Here is a 24,719-nt window from a genome sequence, read left to right on the forward strand (position 1 = left end):
CCTGCAGGCAGGCCCTGTTTAACTGGCCAGAGCAGACCTCTTGATTTGTGTTCACAGATGTTTTTTGTCTCTCTACTCTCCCTCCAAGTGTCCCTAACCCACAACTGCCATATGGCTCCATCTCAGACACCTGCAATCTGGGACACTCCTGAGAAGGATCTGGAGGATGGGGCTGGGTTAGGAAATCTGGGTAGGATGGGAGTTTTGGTTCCACTTGTCCTCCTCCTTTCAAATCGCCAAGCAGTGGCCAGGAGTGGTGGGTGAACTCATTTAACCCTGCTGCTGATATAGGGCCAAATTCTTTGTTTGTGTAAATTGGCACAGGTCCAGTGAAGTCTGGGGCACCGCACCACACCACGCCAATTTATGCCAGCAGAGAATTTGTCCCATAACATGAGGCCTACTGGGAAGTGAGCAAGCTTCGTCTGTAACACATGCAGTCCTCTCCCATTCAGAAAACAAGGAACTCCAGCATGGGATCCGAGTGCAGCTTTCCTGCTTGCTAGTAACACAGGCTGTCTAGCTTCCTGAGCCATCCTTCTCAGTTCCTAATACTGCATCATGTTCCAGATGTGCTAAACTGCATCTGGAGATCTAGCAAGAGCCAGGCAGCAGTAGCAGCCCCACTCCTATCCCCTCACTGCCCATGCTCATTCGGCTCCTCTACCAGTCCTATGCATGACATTTCACGTTTGCACGAGAAAGGATTCGATAAGCTTGTGTTTTCCTTGGTGACTCACTTATTTTGCTCTAAACATACACGAGGGAGGCAGGAACCTGGGACAACATTTGTAGTTGTGACTTTTTTTTTTTTAACTGCTTCTACATCCTTGATGGGCCAAGATGCTCCTCCCATTCCACCTGCTTGTGACTGCCTCCTTCCCAAAAGTCATGTCCACTGTCCTCCTTGCTACTTGCTATCAGGGCACTGTCCCTAACTGAGCACACTTTTCTCCACATGCCCATAAGAGGCTGGAACCAGAAATCCCTTGTGTATTACTTTGCATTTATCAGCATTGAATTTCAGCTGCCATTTTGTTGCCCAGTCACCCAGTTTTGTGAGATCCCTTTTTACCGTCTCTTTTGGACTTAATGATCTGGAGTAGTTTTGTATCATCTGCACGTTTTGCCACCTCACTGTTTACCCCTTTTTCCAGATCATTTATGAATATATTGAACAGCACTGGTCCCAGTACAGACCCCTGGGGACACCACTATTAGCCTCCATTCTGAAAATGGCTAAGACACTAGGATGTCCCATATTCATTATTTTAATGGGAAGATTTGCAGGACACCATGGTGGGAGAGCTGTGGTGCTGGAAGCAGGCTTTGACCTCTGGCTGGAGGCATTTAGCATGTAAAAAAAAAAAGTGTGTTGTGATATTAGCGTGCTGCATGAATACCCCCTGCTGATTCATCTCTGACATTAGATTTGGAGTATCTGCTTGTGTTAGCCGTCCTTTGCCCAAGGATGAAAACCACATCACGCTGTCTTCTCTCCCGGAGAGAGCAGGCTTAGGGAGCAGAAGGGAAAGCTTGGGTCCCAGAATGAAGTTGTAAGGAATCGTCTGTAGTTCAGGGACATGCAGGAAAGCAGACCCATGCTGAGATGCCTTCAAGGTGTATAGGTGATGATCAATAAATAGTTGGGCTGGTCTTTAAAGGATGGGAGGATGGGTTTGTGTGGACAACACATCTGCTGCCTTTGGTCACACACTGCCATGTCACTATGTATACAGACACAAGAGTGCCCACCACACACTCCTTCCAAGGGCAGCTGGAAACTCCCCTCTGCTGAGCTGCTAGTGTGTAGAATAGGCTCTGGTCGGTGACCTAGCCGATAGCTTAAGAGTTTTATCTGTTCGGTTATCCATTATCCTAATTAGTTTATTAGCTGTTTCCCACTGTGGTGGGAGGGAGTCGTTCACCCTTCAAGCCACTAATTAGTGCCCAGGTTGTAAAGCTCTGTTTTACAACTGGGATAATGTCTTATTTTGACTTTAGCCCTCAAGTCTCCTGTCTTCTATCACTCCTTCTTTGCTAGACACCAGCCCTAAAGGCAGCTGGCTTAGCGCCTGGGAGCTGACTAACTGAGAAGGATTTAGGGAACACCCCCCTAGGTGCACGCAGCAACGGGGCATATTGAGAACTGGAAACAACCGGTGGGAAATTGATTCACATTGCCATGCTTGTCTGTTTACACGTATTTGCCTTCTTGCCAACCAGCTCCATTTTCAAACCTTTCCTGAGGGTTTGCCTACCACTGACCTTACTTACTTGCACACACCTTGGGAGATTTAGGGATAAGCCTATTATATTTAAAGGGTTGTCAAGTCATTTTTAGGCTCAAGCTTTGATTTACCATAACATGCTATTACTGAGGAAGAATTCCCTCGGGATTCTAAATTTCTACTGTGCTTTTTAAACCCCACATTAACCCATCATTGACAAATTAAAAAAAACACCATATTTGCTGCACCCGCCGAAAACATCACTGAGTGCCCCCTGCTGTCTCGGCTGGCTGACAGACTCTGCTTCCACAACGGTTGACCTATGTGACAACAAAGTTGACTATGCTCAGCGGTGTGCACAGGAATTTAAAAAAATCGACTGCTTTTGGAGGGGCACATTCTGCAGCCCCGAGGCCAGAGGAGCGCTGTGACCCAACCGCAGCCCCGGGGCCGGAGGAGCTCGCTCTCCTTGCCACAGCCCTGAGGCTGCAGGAGTTCTGTGCCCTTGCCGATTATTGGGGGGGAATGCCCCTGCTTGCCCCCCAGCCCCCCGTACAACCCGCCTACTAAGCTAATTTGGAAACAACACCGTTATTCCAGAATAAGCATGTCCAAGTGTGAAGTGATTTCAGAATAGCTGCCCCTGAGTAACTGCTTGTGCAGACAAGCCCTTAAAAATAATAGAATTAAATATCAGCTCAATCCCCTGATGGCCAACAAAGCTGAACCCCTTACAAAACGGAGCAGGTAACTCCCCACAGATCTACCCCCCATCAATCCTACTCTCTGCAGCAGCCCACTCACTGCCACACAGGGTGCCTGGAAGGCCAATACACTTGGGCAAAGCTTGACTCAAAGCTGAAGGCACTACTGCCAGCCCCTTGTCTCTCTCACATCAAGGCGAATCCAGCTGGAGTGTCTCTGCTGATTGCAGCTGTTTGGCCAGAAGAGTGAGGTGATCTCCCAGGCAGCAAGGCTCCAGGCCAGTTAGGGCTTGGTAGGTCAAGATTAACTTTAAAATTCAGTTTGGAAAGCTATAGGCAGCCAGTACCTATCATGGAGCACAGGTGTCAGGCGCTACCATTGGCAAGCGCAACATAATAAGCGGGTGCCACATTCTGCACCAGCTTCAGCTTCTGGATTGATACGACGTATAGGCCCACGGAGAGCGTATTGCAGAAATCTAGTCTTGAGGTGACAAAGGCACAGAGTAAGGGCTGCCTCCAAGTGAAATAGTCTCTGTCTCCTGGCCTGGTACAGGTCGTTCAAAAGCATTCGTGGAAGCTGCTGCTATGTGGTCGCTTAACACCGCTGGGGATCCAGCGTCGCTCCCACGTGGCGCAGAATACCCCCTGGAGGAACCATAGTTAGGTCAATGTAATTCCCAGGGTAGATGTGGCTATGTGGATGAAAGAATTCTGTCAGTGTAGTTACCATCTCTTGGAGAGATGGCTTAACTACAGCGATGGAAAAACCCCTGCCATCAATGTAGAGAGCATCTACGCTACAGCGGCACAGTTGCACCACTGTATCTGTACCACTGTAGCACAGACATAGCCTCAGAAGGGGCCTCAACTCAACCCTCAACTCCAGTTGAAGTCAGTGGGAGCCGCAAGGACTCAGCACACTTGAAAATCGGGACCTGTGTGTGCCAGTTTCCCAGCCTATAAAAGGGGATGATGCTTGTGTACTGCACCAGAGTGTTTTGAGAGAGAATAAACCAGTGCAGTATTGCCAGCTCCAGACTTTCAAAACTCCTGAGTTGGGCTCCAAAAAGCCCATGAGATTTAAAACAAAATTGTAATAAATGTTGGGTTTGTTTTCTTTGCTTCTGGTTTTGGAGCCACTAAGGCACACTCGGGTTATGTTTTCAAGCTTCTCTCTGCAACCAGGAGGGCTAGAAACTCTCTTTTTAAAGGAAAGTGAAGATTCTCAGGAAATCACTTGATTTCCTAGGAGCTGGGGCTTTAAATAAACCCTTAGCTGTCACAATAGCATTGCAAGTGTTGGCCGCATTGAGTGTCTGTTCAGTGCTCTGAAGATGAAAAGTGCTGCAGAAGGTTCAATGAGGTCATTAGTCCAGGTCATGATTCTTTGCACTGTCCAAAAGCCCTAACGCACACATAGGATGTCCGGGTCCCTTACAAACCCCCTAGCTCCTGAGAATCTGTGTTTTTTGTGTGGTATATAAAAGCAAACTGCCAGGAGCTCCCCTGAGCCTGATGCCCTTGAGATGCCTGTCATACCAAGGGAGTGGGGGAACAGTACCAGAGGGTTAGAAAAATAACCCAGTTATAGAAGGACTTTGTTACATTTGTTACGTTCAGGAAAAGAGCTGTGTTTATCTTTCCCTCTGTGGCTCGGGAGTTTAGAACAGAGCCTATGACAGAGGCTCTATCTAGAGTAAAAAGCAGCTTTTTCCTAGTTGATTTTGTAACACAAAGTAAACACAGAAGCTTCCTTTCCTCTAGATAAGAAAACTCTGAACATTCATGTCTCTGGTTGTGTGTGTGTGTGTGTAATCATTCAGGCAGACAGATGGTAATCTCCCCCAGGCCCCCTTTCCACAGCCTGACCCCACAAGATCAGCCCTTGGTAGACAGAAAAGGGGCAGTTCATTTTCTCCACAGCCAAGCCCTCCAGCTTGTATCCCTGGGGAGAAGAGAAAGCCAGACTGAGGGCTGGCTCCTGCACTGCCCGGGTGCTGAGCGTTGCATGTAAAGAACAAGGTGAAAAGTGCTGCTCAGGATAGGGCGCACAGGGGAAACACAAATCTGACAGAAACGAGAGTACTGCTGCCAATCCACTTCTGGCCAATAGCAGGGATAAGGCCTAAGATGGGGAGTGAAGAACTGGTTATCTCATGTGCAGCACAGGATGCCTTGAAGGGACTAATGCAGGAAAGGAATCTGGGGCTTAATTTATCATTGGAGGTGTAACGTCTCCCATTCTGCTCGTGGGCTAGAAAATCTTTATTGTTGCCTCACAGTGGGCTAAGAGTTGGGACTCCAGACGGCAAGACAATATCTCTCCACCACATTTCTGTACCCATATTAGGAGAGGGCTCCCACGCTGGTTCATGCCTCAGGGAGCTGCAATCAAGTATTTTTTATGTTTTGTTTGTTCATTCTCTCCATTTGTCTAGGGAGCTGGACTTTCTAGGTGAGGATGTCCTGGCACTAGGGAAGATGGGTTCTAGTCCAGGCTCCGTCACGAGCTTCTTTGGGTAAACACGTCATCTCTTTGTGCCTGCACTTCCTCCTCTGTAAATGGGGATAATACTTACTGTTCAGGGGAGTCCTGTTTATAAAGTGCTTTGGGATCCTCATAGGGAAGGTACCATAGGAATTCAGAGTATTTTCTGTATCATAAGGCATTACATTGATGGGTGACGCCCCTGCCCTCTGCTGGATAGAATATTGCTCTTACTCACGTGTGATAATGTCGTCTTGTGCCTGCAACCTACACAGTATAAAAATCGCGAATACTGCTACACAGGATTGTATGTTTCGTAAGTTCTCAATAGCTCCTTGTTCTTCCCTCTTAGAAACTGGAAAATAGCATTCCTTTCTCAGCTGTTTCTCTTTTTGAACTGCCCCCCCCCCCGCCCCCTTCTTATATGCTTCCTTTTTTGTGCAGCAGTCTTTGAGTCCTGGGTGATGCCAGCAGAGCTCTGAGACTAGTTTGTTAGTGAAGTGTCTGCTGTAGATCCACAAAAGCATGAAATATTGTTTTTTGTGCAGTCCTAAGGCAAAGGCATCCACGGTTTGCCCAGCTGAGCGGCTGCATCGGCCAGTTGCCAGAAACCCAAGTGCAGATTGCAGTTGGTATAGACTCTTAGACTTTAAGGTTAGAAGGGACCATCATGATCATCTAGTCTGACCACCTGCACATTGCAGGCCACAGAACCTCACCCACCCACTCCTGTAATAGACCCGTAACCTCTGGCTGAGTTACTAACATCCTCAAATCATGGTTCAAAGACTTCAGGTTAGAGACTCCACCATTTACACTAGTTTAAACCTGTAAGTGACCCGTGCCCCATTCTGTAGAGGAAGATGAAAAAGCTCCAGGATCTTTACCAATCTGATCCAGGGGAAAATTCCTTCCTAACCCCAAATATGGAGATCAATTAGACCAGTGGTCCCCAAACTGGGGGGATACGGAGAAACATTCAGGGCGTAGCAGGCCTGGGCCAGCCCTCATGGGGGGTGTGGAGGGAGCCCCGCTCTACCCCCAGCTGCAGTACTGGCTCCCAATTCCAGCCCCAGCCCCAGCCCCAGCCTCGGCCCCTGGCCGTGGCTCCGTTCCTGGTCCTGGCCCCAGACTTCCCTCCAGCCATGACTCCAGCCTTGGCCCCCTTACCCCTGTCGACGTTTTCCCTCCTCCCCCCAAGCCATGGTCCCGGCTCCTGAGGGGGCACAGGTGGGGGGGGGAACCCTGAAAAGTTTGGGGACCACTGAATTATACCCTGAGCATGTGAGCAAGATCCACTAGCCAGACATCTGGGAAAGAATTCTCTGTTGTAACTCAGATCCCTCCTTGTCTAGTGTCCCATCACTGGCCATTGGAAATATTTGCTGCTAGCAGTCACTGACGGGCCACATGCCATTGTAGCCAGTCTCATCACATACCGCCCCCGCCATAAACTAATCAAGATCAGTCTTGAAGCCAGTTAGGTATTTTGCCCCCCATTGCTCCCCTGGGAAGGCTGGTCCAGAACGTCACTCCTCTGATGGTTAGAAACCTTCACCGAATTTCGAGCCTAAACTTGTTGATGGCCAGTTTATAGCCATTTGTTCTTGTGTCCACACATATGCTTAATTTAAACTTAACTCCTCTTCCTCCCTGGTATTTATCCCTCTGATGTATTTATAGAGAGCAATCCTATTTCCCTTCAGCTTTCTTTTGGTTAGGCTAAACAAGCCAAGCTCCTTGAGTCTCCTCTCATAAAGTAGGTTTTCCAGTCCTTGGAGCCTCCTGTTAGCTCTTCTCTGCACCTGTTCCAGTACGGAAGCACAGCCCGTGGAGGCCACGTCCTAACATGCGCTGCCCCGTCTTGCTCTGAGATGGCAGCGGGCCATGTTTCAGAACTCTCTCGGCTGTGTGGCCATCCCCTGTCCTAATCCTAAGGCATGTAAACAGTAGGGCTGATTTCTCCCCCCGCCCTCATCTACTTCATTTTCCCAGCAAAGGAGCGATAGTCTCAAAACAAACAAACAAAAAATGTACTTCAGAACCCAGAGTCGGTTCCTCACCAAATAAGGAAGGTGGCATTTTGGGTCTAACCTCGAGAGTGTCCCTTTAAGCAGCCGACTGCTGAGCTCGCCTCTCCAGTTCAGAGTGCTGCTCCGTTCTGAACAGAGGGATATGGTTGGTGCCTCTCCGAGTGAGCTGGAGTTTGACTGAGTTCCTGCTGGGGAGAGCCTGTATTCTGCAGATGTCTGGTGCGTGGTCCAACAGCCCCTAGAAAACTGCAGGAGGAATCCAGAAGATGGGGATTCTTGCTTTTTGTTTTAACAACTCTGCTGTTGCTTTAAATTAAATTATGCTGGTGCATTAATCCTGAAACAGAATTTTGTAGACCCTTTCATTCTGCTCCTATGTTAATCAACAAATGAGCGTGCAGCCGACCTTTCTGCTCCTGGGAACCCCGGATGAAAGGTCTGAGGATTCCAGACAGCATTCACAACTTCTCCTGTTTTTCTTTTCCAGAACTTGCGCCCAATCAGTGATGTTTCCAGCATAGAGAGGGACTCTGGCATGCTGGCTTGTTTCTGCCGTGGGGAATCCAGTCGGGCTGAGCAGGATGGGTTTGGGTTTGGCCGTTTGGGCCTATTTATACACTAGCTCTAGTCCCCATTTGTCTTCCTGACAGCTCTCCTGAATTGATGCTTGTGAGAACTTAATTACAGCTCTGCTCTGCGGCAGGCAGGCAGGCTCTTCACTGCAGTCTGCAGGTCCTGGCAATCAGCGCTCACACCCCACTCACAGCCAGGTGCACTTAGCCAATGGTGCAGGGAGCAGGACCCTCAGTGGACCCTGCCTGCTGGCTGCATGGTAAGGAGTGAAGCCCCCGGGCTGTCACTCTGCATTCTGGCCTTCGTTTGTTTTCGATCAGTGTATTTTCCACCCTGTGTGGCTCGGGCCAGCTGGTAAAAAGATGCTGCAGATTTGAGATGGATCCTGGCTGCTCCCAAGTAAGGTGGGGAGGATATTTCAAGAGACCATTTTGTGGAGGGAATGGGAAGGCTGTGGGGTGGGGCTGGGAAGTTACTCTCATTGATTAGTAGGGTGAAGTTGGCTCGGAACTTGTTTGTATTTGCTTCCAAGAGCTAGTGTCTAGCCCTTAAAAGCTGTCAGTTCTATGGGTCCAGCTGCTCAGGAAAGAGTGGGGATTAGTGGTGGGGGTTGGGCTCGTTTGTTTTGGAGGGATACCGTCCCTTTCCCCTCCTGGTTCCTGAACGTTGTGGTGAGTTTCCAGGGGCTTTAAACAACATTTTGCTAATCCTCTGCAGGTCAAAGCTGCGAGAAGATGCTGGAGTTTTCATCTCCAGACAGAATATGACTCAGGGTCCTTTCTTAAGAACTCCTCTGCTGTTCAGTCTCGCAAGCGATGCAGCTATTTATGATGATTTAAATATGCTGGCCCGCTGGCTTGGAGATGGCAAATGACGTAGTCCAGCTGCAGCCCCAGATTCTAGGGGACTGTAGGATTTTCAGTGCCCTGTGATCCTGGGGCAGGTGACAGCGGGCTCTGGGCAGAGTCTGACCAGGGGAGTACAGGCAGGATGTAAAGGCAGTTTGTGTGATGTCTGGGAACATGTCTTTGCTATACTAGGGCTCTCTTATGGCTCCATCTATGGTAGCAGCTGACTAGAAGGCATGTGTTTGGGCAGTGATGAAGGAGTGTCCAGAGATAAAATGGTGGCCCAAGAATTAATAGAACGAGAGATCCCCATGGCCCTTATTTGGCAAGGTGAAGCCAGGCCTAGGGAGTGAAAGCCGTGTTCAGAGAGCCCACACTTTGGTATCTGGGGCATGGCTGGCTTAGTTGCTGGCTGAATGTTGGTCCCAGGGCCAACACTCACTTTTGTTATTCCCCAAGCGGGACTGACACAGGGCAGAAAGACAGGGCAGCTCTTTGCATGCCCCAGCACTGAACACTGCTCTCGTCCTTAGGCATTAATGCCCAGGCTCGGAAGCTGCAGAGGAACCGTGCGAAGGGCACCATGACCCTGCTGACGGGTTGCAAGCGACACTCCACGCCACCGACCCTCCGACGCAGCGTGAGTGAGACCAGCCTCAGTCACGTGGGCTCTCTGGAGGAGGAGCAGCTCAAGAGACATTACTCCACGCTGCCCGAGACCATCCGCGGCCTGGAGAGCTCGAGGGATGAGCAGCAGGCCCCCACGGCAGAGCGGAATGGCAGCAGTGTGCGGTACTCCCTCTACCAGTCCCCTCACCTCCTACTCCTGCAGGGCTACAGTTACCAGCATGTAAGCACCCAGCCTTCCACTCTGTGAGGCTTTACTTACCTTGACGGTCTGTGCAGTCCCTCTACAGCCCATGCCATCAGCTCCTGACAGTCCCGGCAGGTGCCCTAGGTCCCGTGGGGAGGTGTGGGTTTTCAGACACTGAGATGCTTTATTGCGTGGCCTTTGCTACTCTCCTGGAGTCCAAAGACATGCTCGGAGAGAGGGCTGCTACATCCCCTGCCTCAAGGGAAGGGGGATCCTGGCACAGAGATGCTGAGGGAAAGAACTAGCTTCTGCTAGTAACCCCGAGAGCCACTCCCGCTGACTGCAGTTGTGACTTGCCCCTGCCAGGGGTTTTGAGAAAGAGTAGAGTTTTCTCAAACAATATTTAAGCAGATGTCTTGTCTCTTGACTTTGCTGCAAGGGCTCCTGCTTGTTTGGAGCATTGTCCTTGGCTCCTCTTAAAGTTGCGACTCTTTGGAGCCCTGGCGAAACCTGCGATTTAGAGCAGACATGGACAGGCGTGAGAGTCAGCTGCTCAGGTCAGCCAAGTCCAGCTTGCATCAGAGCCCAGGAATAAGGGTGGAGTGGGCACAGGCAGCCTGACATTAAGGTCTACCCAGAATATACAGGGTTTGCCCTTTGGGAATGTCCCATAAAGCACTACGGTGAATGCAGTGCAAAGCCGCTGCATTGTATAGTGTGCCATAGGGCAGCATAATAAATACCAGTGGGGCTTGGCAAAGGCACTCGCCAGGGGCGATCAGGGAACTTTCCTTGCAGAATTTAAGATTTCATGATTTTAAAAAAAAAAAGCCTTCATGCGTGTGACAAAAACCTTCCTACTGTTGGCCCACGCAGGGCTGTCTGCCTGAGTCTGCAGCCAGGCAGCCTGCAATGACTGGGAGCTCCAAGCTGCCTCCATTCGTTTCCATGGGGTGTTACCTCTGAAGCTGCTCTGTCACCGTCTGTGCCAATTTAACACCCCTCAAAGGTGATACGTAGATGGGTCATGTGGGCAATTTCAACCACTCCCCAAACCCAGCATGCACTTTGAGTACTGGCAGCGAGTAGGACTCGTCTTCCAGCTACTGACCTACTAGCTGGTTTGTCAAGGGTTGAATGCCAGAGTTTGCTAAGATTTCGTGTTCTGTTCTGTGGTAACGCAGATCTTATAGTCCTTGCCAGCTGTTATTGTGCTACCTCTGCTTACTGTAGGGTGCACTGGCATCCTCTAGAACAACTGTTGTTATCCCCATTTTACAGATCAGGAAACTGAGGCACTAAGCAGTTAAGTGAGCTGCCCCATGTTGCACAGCAAGTCAGTGGAAAAGTCAGGAACAGAGCCTTGGTGTTCTGGTTCCTTATCCCCAGTTTTAACCACTAGATCCCACTGCCAGTGCAAGAGAGAATGGGTCCTGCTCTGTCCTCACATATGGAAGTCAGTGACAGATGCAGTTGTGTAACTGAGGGCAGACGTAGGTCCTATGTGATTTCCTTTTAGCTGCTGGGAATTGAGAGTGGAAGGAAGGGAATTGAGAGTGGAAGGTGGGAAAGAAAAAAGTGCTACAGAGAGCAGATGAAACCCACTGATCTTGACCTTGGAGAGAGTGACACTCCATTTATGTCTGAGTTCCAGAATGTCCCAGTTCCAGTTATGGAGTGACACAGAGCAGTGATTAGTGATACATGAACTCATTTGAGTTAATGTGAGAGCGTGCTGAGGGCCAGAGCCACCCTGAGGGTTGACCAGCTGTATCTGCAGGGTTGATGTGTATGACGGCATGCTCTGTTAGTCACGCAGAGGTGGTAAGAGGCAATGAAGTGAATGTCCCTTACGGTTCGCAAACGAGCAGATGACACCAGATATAGTGGGGCAGTGCAGCATGTCTCCATCTGTTTGCTCCCTTTGCAATGCATCCTGGGAAAGGTAGTTCGCTCATTCTGCATCCATCTACCCAAAAGGCACTGTTAATCTTTGATGTCAATTATTGGCACTCATTATGCTGGAGTAGCTAGCCAATGTCAGAGGAATTATATAACCTTCCTCCCCAGCTGTAGTTAAGTGGGATGGAAGCAGGTTGCACAGTTACTTGTGTAACGGTACTAAATGTATTAGCCGGTACATGTATTGAGGCGACAGTCACAGAAGACTTACATAGCAATTGCAGTGTAAATTGAGCCATTGCATGCTAATTGCTCCACGTCCTGTCTCTGGTAGCGCACCTCTTCTGCTGCATGAGTCATTGCTACGCCAACTCCAGGTATAATTTGGGGAAAGCACTGCAGTGTTTGGAATAAAAAATAGTCCTGCAGTGCAAAGATGTGTGTTGTGGGCACCCAGGGAACTGCAGGAGGCCACCGGCACGGCTGAGTCAAGACACCAGAGTGAGCAGAGAGAGAAAGCTATTTTAATGGCTTTACCTCCTGTCAGATCAAGTCACTTGTGCAGCTGCTCATGGCTCGTGCCTGCTTCGCTACCTGTTTTTATGCTTGCATCTAGGATAGCTTGGTTTACCTGCTGAACCGCGAGCAGCACACGGTGGGCCAGAGGACTCAGTCCAGCAAACCCAGCATCAGCCTCTTCGCCCCGGACATCCTGCCCCTTCACTGCACCATCAGGAGGCTCAGGCTGTCGAGCCGCTCCCGACACCATTCGGAGGAGAAGCTGATCCTTGAGCTCATCCCGGGGGCCAGTGTGTCCATCAACTTCTCCGAAGTGGTAAGGACGATCGTGCTGCACCACGGAGACCTCCTGTCCCTGGGGCTTTACTACCTGCTTCTCTTCAAGGACCCCACGAGGGCCCAGCCGCTGCCTGCACAGACACTGATGAGGCTGAGATCTATGCATCGAGCCTCGGACCCCGAGGCACCCGTGACCTGTAAGATGTGTGGCAGCCAGCTCAAGGAGAGGGGCCCCTCCTCCAAGAAGCACGGGCCCTCCCCTGCCGCAGGCCAAAGATCAGCCAGGAAGAGGCTGCAGCTGGAGTTTGAGCGAGCTGCCGAGGACGTGCTGGTGAGACGGATCGTGACCTTGATCGAGCCTGGGGGTGACGATCACAAGTTGACACCGGCCTTCCTGTTGTGCCTCTGCATCCAGCACTCCGCCACCAGCTTCGAGCCGGGCGACTTCGGCCAGCTGCTGCTCAAGTCCGCCAAGATGATTCAGAGGACAGTGTGGGTCAGTCTGTGAGCTTTCCCTTGGGGAGTCAGGGGACGGGGTAGTGCTGGGGGTGCAGCAGGTGCTGTAGGGTCTCCGAATAACACCTCCCGTGAACTCGAAGCCTAGGGTGGGGCACTCAAACTTTGCCCGGCCAAGGGCCACACTGGTGGCTCTGGGGGCCCAAGGACTGCGCTTAGCAAACCACCACCGTCCTTCCCTGTCACCCAGCTGGGCAGCCCACGGACACTAAGTCCCCGCTTGTGAGGCTCCGTCTGGACGTCTGCCCAGGCTGCACTTCTGGATTAAAGAGGGTGGCACCCCTGAGCCGCACTGTAGATCCCCATGTAATTCGTAGAGGCTTGCAGGCCTTGAACTATCTTGCGAGGGTCTGTTGATCAGGAGCCCACCCTGTCCATCAATCCGAGGTCTTGTCCCCTCCCCTGCCACAGCGGTTTCAGAGATCCCAGGGGCTTGGGCTGAAGGGGCTGCTTGGTGTTGATTGCTGTGGTCAGAAGGTGCAAGGAAAGGCCAAACTCCTGTTAAATGTTTGATGTTCAACCCTCTTGGGTTAGCTCTAATAACAGGATGAGGGGTAGCCCCTAGCCTTGCCCAGTACCGCCCCTCCTTTCGCAGCCAATGGCCTTGAAGCACAAACTGGAGGCTGAGTGGAAGGGCATTAGACCACTGCTGCCATATGGAAGAGGGCTGGTTTTAGAAGTTGCTGCAATCCGGAGTCATTGTTAGCCGTATGCCTGGTCACTGGGCAGGAATGCTAGCTACCGTACATCACGACCCTCCATGCTGCTGCCTAACTGCCAGGGAGTGTGAGTGGAGGAAATGCACTCGCTGTAACTGAGTGGAATCAGGGTCTGTACGTTTCCTCCCTGGTAGAGACCACCTCGTTCTCCTGCAGCGCGCAATGCCATTCTGGCCTCGTTTCCACCAGCCTTTGTTTCTCAGCGTTGCTACCCAGATACGGCTGCAGGCAGCCGCCAGCGTTTTAAGCCATGCAGCCCAGCCCTGAGCAAGTTTAGGAAAACACGGTGATTAGAATGGCAGTAGCCTGATTAATACTGGTGCAGCTGCCTCTGTGGTGGCAATGTTGGGAACTTCGGGGGGAAGGATTCATGCAGATCAAACCTTAGTGCTCTGCAGCAAATCAGAACTGAAATAACAGTCATTCTGGGGGGCACAGTCAGACAGACACAGGAATCCCAGTGGGCAACATACCCTGAAATAAGCACCTGCATATTGTACCATATAAGGATATAGCTGCGTAATTATATTCTAGGCAATTGCATAGTTCCAGTCTCCCTCGTTCCTTCCCGCCCCATTCCTTTTTGTGCACTTGCAAAATATATTGTAATTATATTAGCAAATGGAGTGTGCTTGTCGCCATAGCACCTGTGCGTCATTTCCTTTTGTTTAACTGTCTGTGCAGAACAGCTGCAGTTGCTAGAAGGTGCATTAGATACGGAGCAAGCCTCCAATAGGCATTTTAAATATAGTTTTTGGCACAAGAGAAAAAAAAATCACTTAACCAAAGTTTTGCTCTGCCTTCCAATAAAGTGCAGAATAGCCAGCCCACTTGGTGTTCCTGCCAAAACTATCCCAAGCTCCTGATGCAGATAGTACTGTTCTCCCTGGGTGTTTATGTGTGCGTGCGTGTGTGTGTGTGTGTATGCATCCCTGTCTCTCTCTGCATTATGGTTTTCTCATATTCGCTTATGTTCCCTCCCCCCGCATTATCCTAGGAGAAAACGAAAGAACTGGCCGAGAAGCAGTCCCAGCAGTAAGTATCACCCGTCTTTACTCTCTCTGCCTCCCTCCTGCCCCACTCCTGCTTCCTCTGATGAATAGAGAAAGAGCTGCACCTACGGGGAGAGAAATTGCCTTTGGAGTGACCAAGAGGGAAGTTCTGTAAAGAGCATTAGGCCAAGGCAGCATTGTTAATATACAGGCCCTGATTCAGCAAGGTGCCTCTGCTAATGTCTAATTTAGGTGGGGGCTTTTTGCTTGGTTCACCGCCAGATGGGCGACATTTTTTTACACACAACTTTTTTTTGGCGAAAAATGCAAACTCAGCGACACAGGAACATTTTGTGAAGTCGTGTCCGTTCTGGCGAATTGTTCGTTTGGAAAAACAAACAAAGAATTTGAGAAAACGCAAACGTTTTATATATTTTTTTATTTGCAATGACTTGCTGTTTCAAAACTTCACACAGCTCGACTCAGTACCTTGCTGAAGCAAGGACATAAAGCTTTTAGCACCCCTGCTGTCCGTGCCCTTTATAAGGGTATATGGAAGGCACTGCTGTACTATGGCCAGGAGACGGCTAGCAGAGGTGCCTGCTGGCCTCACTGTATCCTCGCCCCTGGACAAACCCAAATGCACTAGTGATGTAAAGAGCAATGAAAGGCCACTTTTTAAAAGCAGCTTTAGCCCAGCTTCTGATTTTGCAGTTGCATTTTTCCACCAGCAGTTAGTTGCAGCTGCAGATGCTGGCAGTCAGACATGCAGTTAGAGCACATCTGCACTTGGAGCTGGGGCGGTGATTCCCAGCTCAAGGAGACATACCCGTACTAGCTCTCATCGAGTTAGCATGCTAAAAATAGAGCGTAGCCATAGCAGCATCAGCAGCAGGAGGGGCTAGCTGCCCAGAGTGTGTGCCCATCGGAGATGCTAGACGTGTACTTGGGGCAGCTCATCCCTTGAGCTACCGAGGCTATGCTCTGTTTTTAGCACGCCAGCTTGATCAGAGCTAGCACCAGTATGTCTCCTCTAGCTTGGAATCTTACCCACAGCTCAAAGTGCAGACATGCCCTTAGATAGTGGAGTGCGAACATTTGAGCCAGCAGAACTGGAGGCCACTGAAAAAAATTTAGGCCCTTAAAGCACAGCTGGTGGGTGAATAGAGACTTTCCTTTCATTGTTTTACAGAAACACCTTGGGGTTCTGCTGTGTTTAACACACAGTGACAGTCCCCCAAAGAGCTTAAATAGACCAAGGGTAGGAGGGGAAACGGGTACAGAGAGCTGAAGTGACTTCACCCAAGGTCACTTACCAGGTCAATGGCAGAACTGGGAATTGAGCTGCAGTTTCCTGAGTCCCAGTCCTAGTCCTCGCCCCTAGCCACTGGGCCATGCTGCATGTTAGCCCCTGTGACACACTTTTATACCGGGACCCTGCACATGCACACCCTGAAGTGATGTGATTCCTTGACAGTCAGGGGTTACATGCATGTGGACTGCAGGTGGATGCACGTTGTACGCCCCACAGTGCTGAATGGGTTAATGGCCTCACTCCTTCCTGTGTTTATGCTGGATCCAACCCCAGTACGTCCCCCAGAGGCCTGGTGTTGGCCTACTTTTCCTTACACTATTTTCCGAACATCAGAAGAGATAAGTTAGTAAATGAATACTTCAGAACACTTGACCGCAGTGTTGCGTTTCCCCTCTTGTGTGAAGTTGTGCTGCTGTGTGTTTAACTCTTGCACGCTTGCAGTCTCGCCGTTCGTGCCAGCTATCGCCAGCAGCTGGGAAGCCCAGCCACATGGTCTTCAAATTAAGGTTGATGTTATTTGATTTCTTCAGATTAAATGCGAGCTCTTCAAAAGTGGCTATTCCTTTGGGTGCCCCTCTTGAGGCACTCTGAGGGAACCTGATTTTCAGAGGTGAGTACTCTGCACTTTCTGAAAATCCAGACCCTTTTCAGGTGTCTCACAGGTCGGCGTCCCAAAAACGGCAGTCCCAAGACACTAGTCTCTTTAGAAGACCTTGGCCCTGTGTATGTCTCAGACCCAGCGGAGGTGAGATTTGGGGAGTGTCATTTTAAAATTAGCATAATAGATGTGAGCAGGAACCTTGGGCAGAGCTACCTCCTGCAAAGGGTAATAGCCGCATAGAGTATGGGAAGGGAAAGGGGATTACAGCAGGGGATATACAAGTTCAAGAGACTCTTCGGCTCTGCGTTTGCGGCTCCTTTTGCAGTCAGTGGCAGCGATGTGTGTGTGTCCAATGGCACCGAGCTTGATCCTGCCACATTCTGTGTATGGAACGCCCACTGATCCCCTGAGGTAACCATGAGCTCCAGGGTGATAGACACACTTCACAGGGCTCTGAGGGTACCATACCCAAGAGTGAAGCTGTAAAATCCAGGGGTTTACTACAGGGCAGCCAGATGACTTGGTGCTAAGGAATTTCATGGGGGTATGGTAAATCACAGTGTGGTAAAGATAAACCTATCCATCTGTTACAGCCATGTAGTTCAGCTTCTTCAGTTTGGGGCTGCGTACAGGTGTTGGTTCATTATTGTGTTGTGCGAGCAATCCTATAAATGTGATTAGCAATGAAGCATTTTTGCCCAAAGTCCCTATTTTTTACTGTCTTAAAACGTTCCTCAGAAAAATATCTTTTGAGGCTGAAATTCTTCATGGTTGTTCTAAAGTGAGCTTGTTTTATAAAGTTATCGGAAATCCCATCCAACCATTTTTGAGTTATCATAGCATGAAAAGTGTTCTGCTAGTTAAGAAATTTTCCAGATGCTTTAAAAAAATTTTTTTTATAGGCCTTTGCTTAACTCAAGAGGGTTGCTGCTCTCTGTACTTTACTCAGCCTCTGGACTGAGAGCCAGTCATCAGCACTAAATTCACAGGCAAAATCCCAGATGGTTGAAAACAGTCTCCTTAGCATTTGCAGTGCTATATAAAGGGCCTGATCCTGAGAGGAGCTGAGCGCTTTCAGCTCCCATTGACTCAGCTCCTTTCATATCAGGCCAAAGTGTTAAAATTAACATTTGATCCAAAATTTGCCCTTGTCAAGAGCATTTTTGCAGAAAGTCTTTTTCAGTTTCAGTGCTGCTTTAGTGCACTTGGGCTCTCCAGATTGGGGGTTGGGGGCTGCTGTTAATAGGGCAGGGCTCTGGGAAAGACTTTCAAGCGTGCTTTGTAGAAGCCTAATGTGAGACACCTTAAAAGGGGGCTGGTTTTCAGAGGACAGGTGCTCACCACTTTCTGAAAATCACGTGTCTCAAGTTGGGCACCTGACATTCCCCCGTCCCTTGCCCAGTCTTGATGACCCTGTTGAAGTGGAGTCTGCTCCAGGTTTTATTTTTGACCCATCACTTTTCTCCTGATTTGTTTTTGTGTTCCCCAAACTCCTGTATCCCACTGGTGGCTGCCACTGCACCGTACCGCGTGACCAGGGGAGAAGGAATCATGTGACCTCCTTTAGTGTTGTTGTTAATTCCTAAGAGCCTGGGAAACACTCGGCACCTTCAGCTCTGATTGAGGTTGCTCAGCATTTCTCAGGAGGTGCTCAGCACCTGGCTGTAAATCAGCAGGTAGGAGGTTCTCAGGACGGTTAGCAAATCACCGAGATCCAGCAGTTGGTCCCTGGGGAGCTGGGCTGTGGCCTTTCCACTGACCAGGGAACAGGAATCCCATTGCTGATTTGCAGCACAGGTCCCTCTTGTAGCAGCAGCATAGTTTCACAGCACATCCGTAACCCCCAGGGGAAGCCAGCGGCTGGGTTTGGTTTGGGTTTGCTTTTCCAGACCATAATTCTTGTGCTGGCAAAAGTCTGTGACTGTGCTCACTCTGAAACTTCTGAGTGTGTCTGGGAGAAGTGTGTCCATGCAGGCGCAGGAGAGTCTAAGTTACTGGAGTGTTGTCTGTGCTGCTGGTGTATCCATTTTTCATTCCCACTGGGACGATCCTGCATCGCCAGCCTCTGAGAGGGGCGCAAGCCTTTTCCGTAGCCAGGGGCTTCGTGCACACAGAGAGACTGCAACTGCAACCAGCTTTGTCCTAACTGGAGTCTGAAACTCTCCTCTTGCCTTCTCTGTCTCACCAGTCAGGATCCTGGATCCCTGTCCCGCTTCACCATCACAGACCTGGTCCCGGACCTGCAGCACATTCTCTTCTGGATGTCCAACTCCATCGAGCTCCTGTACTTTATCCAGCAGAAATCCCCCATCTACATCCAGAGCCTGGAGGAGGAGCTGGATGTCAAGGGTAGGACTCATGCTTCTGTATACTGATATGCCTCCTCAGTACAAAACCTCCCCTGCCGTATGCCCGCTGTGTGACACATCAGGCAAAGGGGGCGCTGTAGCACCAAGCTGGTTTGTTGGTGTTTTCCTCCATTGCTGCTCCAGCAAGGTACTTCCATCCTGACTTCAGAGACCACCATGTTGCCTCTGTCTCCCAGATATGCCCTTTGAGAGTCTTGGGGTTTGTGGAAAGTAAGAGAACTTCACCCACAGGGCTCATGACCCCACCAGCTCTCTGGGACCTCTCCTGAGCAGGTTCTTGAATGATAAACTGTGGCGCCTTTTGTGGCATGTCCGCTGGAGATTGAGCCAAGGCAGCCATAGCATGTGGAAGCTTGAATGTCCTGCTGGGCTCTGCTCCCCATTGCTCAATCCTGAGGGCAGAATGGCTCACCTGTGGAATTACAGGTGCAAAGAAGGCTGGACTGAAAGTCAGTCTTAAACTCAGAGCTTTTGTGTGACTCAAGAGTCCCTTCTAAACAGACAGTGAAAAGGAGGTGGTTCTTCGAGTGCTTGTTCGTGTCCATTCCAGTCAGGTGTGTGCGTGCACATGTGCATGGCAGCTGGAAGATTTTCCCCCTAGTAGCATCTGTCGGGTCGGCCTGGGCACCCCCTGGAGTCGCGCCTTCAGGGCGCTCGATATAGAGCCCTGCCGACCCACCACCCCTGCAGTTCCTTCTTACCGCCGGTGACGGTTAGCTGGAACGTCCCATAGGTCTTGCCTTGGCAGTGTCCACTGTATCTAGTAGTTTACCTCTTAGTAGTATAGTTAGTATTAGTAGTTAGTTAGTGTTAAGCAAGTGCCTTTCCCAACTGGCTCGAAAACAAAGTCCCCACATTGTGTAGAGTCAAAACTGACTTCCTTCCTGGGATTTTGGTTTATTAATAAGATAATAAAGCTCAGATCAAACTTTCCCCCAGGCTTAGCTGCTCCCAGGGTTCCTCCCTCAGGACTGCTCAGCTCACGCCCTAGATCCTCTCTCACCAGAGGACTATTCCCATCTCCCTTATATCTTCATGGGGTACCAAGCCACCTGCCTTTGAGTCCAGGGAACTCACTTGGCCCTACTGGGTTTCAGCCACCTTGTCGGAAGGGGCTTGTGCAATGACGAGCTCTTGCACGTAGCCTTTTGAAGCCATGAATGGTTATGATTTTGGGGCTTGGATCCCATTGCAACCAAGGGGTCACTGTGACTTCTGTCACGAAGAATGGACTGACATCTGTGTGTTGATACCCGAGGTAACAAGATCCTTTCCCTGACCCCTTAGTCCTGGCCACTGAGATAAGAGGAAAGGGATGCAACATCGGTAAGGAGGCTCTGGGGGTATTCTGCAGGCCGCCCAGTCCTCCAGGCTGCAGTTGGAAAACCCTGCCAGGCTGCCATCCCTTGCTCTGCATTTTGCAGCCTCACCTCTCACTCCACCCTGTGAAGTGAATCCATTAGATCGCAGACCAGACTGGCTACCTGGTTAGCAGTGTTACTCAGTATTACCGGTGCCTCTAGAAGCACCACTAGCTCTCAGGGCTGCTAAGCTAAGCCCTCCAGCCCTGTGAACACTTGAGAGGGAAATAATCCCCCTTATCAAATGAGTGATGACAGCTTGGAGCCTTAGGGAGTCTAATATGGTGAGGGGATTAGCCAGGCTTCACTCTCAGCATGGCCTCGTTTCGTTTTCTCATTCCCCTCAGAGGGAGAGGGAGCAAAGGACTCAAGAGCCAAACCAGCTGAGTGCTGGATGCTCTCCATGTCCTATGCTATCTTGGTTCCCATGCTGATACAAGATGTAAAGACCAACGTGTGGGTGGGAGGGTGGGACAGCGGGTGCATTCTTAATCAGTGAGAGCTCTAAAAAATGTGCTTGTAGGCTAAAAATACTGCAGCCCTCACAAAGTGCAGGGCGCACATGAACAGCTGCTGGGAAAGTGAGATGATAAACCCTGGGAGTTGGGGTTCACTTCATCCATTGCAGGGCTCAGTATGATGTCAAAGGAGGATCCTGAAACTAATTGGGTCTTTTATCTTTTCTGTGAATCTTTCTCTGGGTTTTCTTGCAGCCTGGCGGCTTCCCCACCATCATCTGAATATGCCCACCCCGCTGTTCCTCACTGTTTGGATAAGGGCTTCCCAGTTGTCCCAAATTATTTTCTCTACGTTTCTCACCATTGTAGAGTCTGTGTTGATTTAAAGGGAGATTTGTCAAAAGCGCTCAGTGTTGGCCCAACTCTACTCCCGCTGCTGTCAATGGCAAACCTCCCACAGACTGCAGTGGGAGAGAGGTAGGCCAGTGGCTCTCAACTTTTCCAAACTACTGTCCCCCTGTCAGGAGTCTGATTTGTCTTGTGTACCCCCAAGTTTCACCTCACTTAAAGACAACTTGCTGACAAAATCAGAAATGAGAACACAAAAGTGACACAGCATGCTCGTACGGAACAATGGCTGACTTTCTCATTTTTACCATACGATTATAAAATAAATCAGTTGGAATATAAATATTGTACTTATACTTCAGTGTACAATATACAGAGCACTATAAACAAGTCATTGTCTGTATGCAATTTAGTTTGTACTGACTTCGCTAGTGCTTTTTATGTAGCCTGTTGTAAAACTAGGCAAATATCTAGAGGAGTTGATGTACCCCCTGGAAGACCTCTGAGTGTCCCTAGGGGTACCTGTACCCTGGTCAAGAACCACTGAGCTAGGCTAACGCAGAGTGATTTTAAAAATCCTGCCCTTGCTCTCCTTCCTCATTAATTATTGGCCCCATTTTGTCTCTAATCCCCCTCCCCCGCCCGCACCAACACACACGCACAACACAGGGCATGGGCACAGACACTGTCCCCACAAGGAAATTTGTAAGAGTCTCTCTTTCCATTTTTGCAGCCCTTATTGGTAGTCGGCCATTCCTAATGGTCTCTCTTTTCTTCTTTGATCACCATTCCACTTTCCCATCACAGTACAGTTTATGTCATTTTGTAACCTTCTCTTTGCACAACGCTTTATGAAACCTCACTGGAACTGCAGTCTTTTTCTTCTTAATTGGGGTGTTGTTTAGGGTGACCTAGCTGCTTTCTGCATTGCTGGGTTTCAATACTTCCTTTGACTGGGCCTTATTCTCTGTGGTGAGATGGTGGCTTCACTGAAGTCAATGGCAAAATTCCCATTGACTTCAGTGAGGCCAGGATTTCGCCCTATTTTCATTTCTCGCAATGTGCGTTCCTGATCCCTAGTCATGCCCTTGCACAGCTGCATTCTGTGAATCCTGTCCTTACTATTCTGAATTCAAGAAGCTTCCTTATTATTCTCACAGACTTGATCAGTTTCTCCCTGTTGGTAAAAAGCAGATTTAGGATGGCTTCTCTTCTAGTTGGAATCTCCACTTATTGGGTCATAAGGTTGCCTTTACATCACTAAGGGAAATCTTTGATCGTTCCTGGATCCAACACTGGCAAGGATTGTTGGGCAGGCTTTACTCTGGTTAAGAAAAGGCAGAGCGAGCACTTCAGGCAGAAAAAGACTGGCTCATTCTGAAACCGAAGATGAGGGATAACCGTATGAATGCACAGAAGTGTCCCTGCACAAATGCCGGGGTAGGGCTGGCTGAAAACTGGGAATGCTTTTCACAAAACATCTTGCAAAAAATTTGTCCCTGTTTTTCTGACTAAAGAAAATTTGAAATTCAGTTTTTTTCTGCCAGTTCTATCCAGGAACGTGGGAAACAACCAAGCACTAGAAGTATTACTAAGTGGTGTCAGTTATGGTGTAGCTGGCAAAACCCACACCCCACAGGATGGGTCTCATAACTGGAGTATTACTATGGATAAGTACAGTCTACAGAGATGAGAGAGATGGATGACGCTCAGTTTGCAGGGGACTGCCGGTAGAGAGAGGTGAAATATATTTACAGTGCCAGCAAGCTTACAAGGAATGAAAAGTCAAGGAAGATGACGGTGGGCATTTGCTGCTGATCACTAGGACTGGAGGAGAGTGAGAGAAAAACCTCCTGGACCAAATCTCCAGTACTCAGAACCCTAGGTCATTGTGCTTAGGTGGATGATAATTACCCAGATACATTCTGGGTAACATGCCTGGAGAATTCTGCTTAAATTGGCCATGGGCAAATCCAAGCAGGCTCTCCTTGCAGCAGCTAATCTAATGTTCTGTGAATCTCACTCCTTCTGTTCTATAGCACCAGCCCCTCCCTCTGCTGCTGTCTAGTGTCGGATCTTCTCCTTTCTTTGCTGGCATTTAGTAGCTGAAGGGTCTCTGAGGTGAACACCTGTCTGCGTTCCTCTCTCATATCCCTGGAGGGATTCTGGGACATTTGTCTTCCCTGGCTGGTAGCGTTTGCTCCCTCCTGGGCTGTAATCGGTGGGAACAGCTAGATTTGTGTTGCTGTCCAGAGAGAGAATTCTTTAAATAGGTCTGTTCCCTTAGTGGGAATGGTCTCTGGGAAAGTGAAGTCCATGGCATGTGCAAGAGTGATGACAGCAAGCATGCAAGTGAAGGGGCATTCTGGGTTTGTGGGGTGAGCGACATTTGCTTTAAACTCCAGGACCTTATATGGGGGAGAGATTTACCCCCTGCCCATTCCAGGCCTTACTTCAGCAAAGCACTTAAGTGAGTGCTGAAGTCCAGCCCTGTTCAGCAAAGCACTTAGGCACAGGCTTAACTTTCAGCACGTTCTTAAGCCCCATGGACCTCAATGGAACTTATGCCTGAGGCTAAATTTAAGCAGGTGTTTAAGTGAATTGAGCTGGATGGCTGAGTTGGGGCCATCCTGATTCCATGGGCTGATGCTCAGCTGGGAGGGTGGTGGGGCTCAGGTGGGGGAGGGAGCAGCGTAGTGTCATATAAATACATCTTGTGCCGGGCAGGTTTTGGTGAATCAGGAGGGGTAGAAATAACATAAACAAGAGGGTTAGGGAAAGGTTAAAATCAGTAGTTTGGCCTCTTGACATCCCTCAGGAAATATCTGTGGGAAGATTTTTAAAAATAAAAAAATTGTATCCTGAGAATAAGCGAAATACTTTTGATTTTCAAAGTCTAGCCGGTACATTGGAGCGCACTGAACCGACAGGCTGGCGAACGAAAATGAGAGGTTTTTTCCTGCACCTTTTCCCTTCCCATTCATTGCTCTCTGGCTGTCTAGACCAGGGGCCATGACCACCCCCCTTTTCCCAGATTGCTCAATGGGGGGAGAGTTTTGTGAGAGATGGGGGGATTCCAGGTATGCATAAGGGTGAGAAACCCTGTGCTGGCCTCCATCATTCTATATGTGAGGGTGTTTCTCCTGGCACATGTTTTTAACACCCTTGTTGAATTTAGGAATTGCTTTTCCACTTAGGTGATATGAAATAGTCTGAGAAAAGTGCTGTATCCTTGGGAAATGCAGGTGTTTAGACCTTGCTGTATGAGGAATTCTGTCCTATAATTAGAGCAGATTGAATAGTTTAAAAAAAACAAAACAAAACAAACAAAACCCAACAACCCTGATTTGGGTATATTTTTGTGACTAAAAGCCCCATGTTCAGTTTGTAGCTTTGTGGGGACATATCATCCATGCGTATCTGGATGATCTGGAATTCATGAAGCCGTGTGCCAATCCAAGAAGCTTCATGAATCGTAGCACTAATTAATATTTGCCTGACAACTTTTGCCAGAAAATGTGTTACTTCTTTTTTGTTACTTTCCTGATCCCATGTGATTTAGATGACCAGTCAGGCAATACAAATAATGGATACAGAGTAGTCAAAGCGAACTGTTTGTGAACCAGCCCATAGGCTGAAAAATATT

The 24,719-nt window shown here is 49.3% G+C and overlaps 1 protein-coding gene across 5 annotated transcripts in view; it reads left to right on the top strand.

Annotated features, from left to right (window-relative positions):
• Positions 1–24,719, top strand: part of RADIL (Rap associating with DIL domain) — a 73,039-nt gene that overhangs the window by 20,423 nt on the left and 27,897 nt on the right. For 3 of the 5 annotated variants that reach the window (XM_037910687.2, XM_043524546.1, XM_043524547.1), the window contains 4 exons: positions 9,414–9,730; positions 12,213–12,890; positions 14,627–14,664; positions 18,726–18,886. In XM_037910687.2, the coding sequence (XP_037766615.1) occupies positions 9,414–9,730; positions 12,213–12,890; positions 14,627–14,664; positions 18,726–18,886 (1,194 nt within the window). Of the gene's footprint in view, positions 1–7,546; positions 7,679–8,566; positions 8,704–9,413; positions 9,731–12,212; positions 12,891–14,626; positions 14,665–18,725; positions 18,887–24,719 lie in introns of those variants that run through there. The other 2 variants (XM_043524548.1, XM_043524549.1) reach the window with 2 other exon arrangements.

This window comes from Chelonia mydas, chromosome 10 (assembly GCF_015237465.2).
Source record: "Chelonia mydas isolate rCheMyd1 chromosome 10, rCheMyd1.pri.v2, whole genome shotgun sequence".
Taxonomy (NCBI): Eukaryota; Metazoa; Chordata; order Testudines; family Cheloniidae; genus Chelonia; species Chelonia mydas.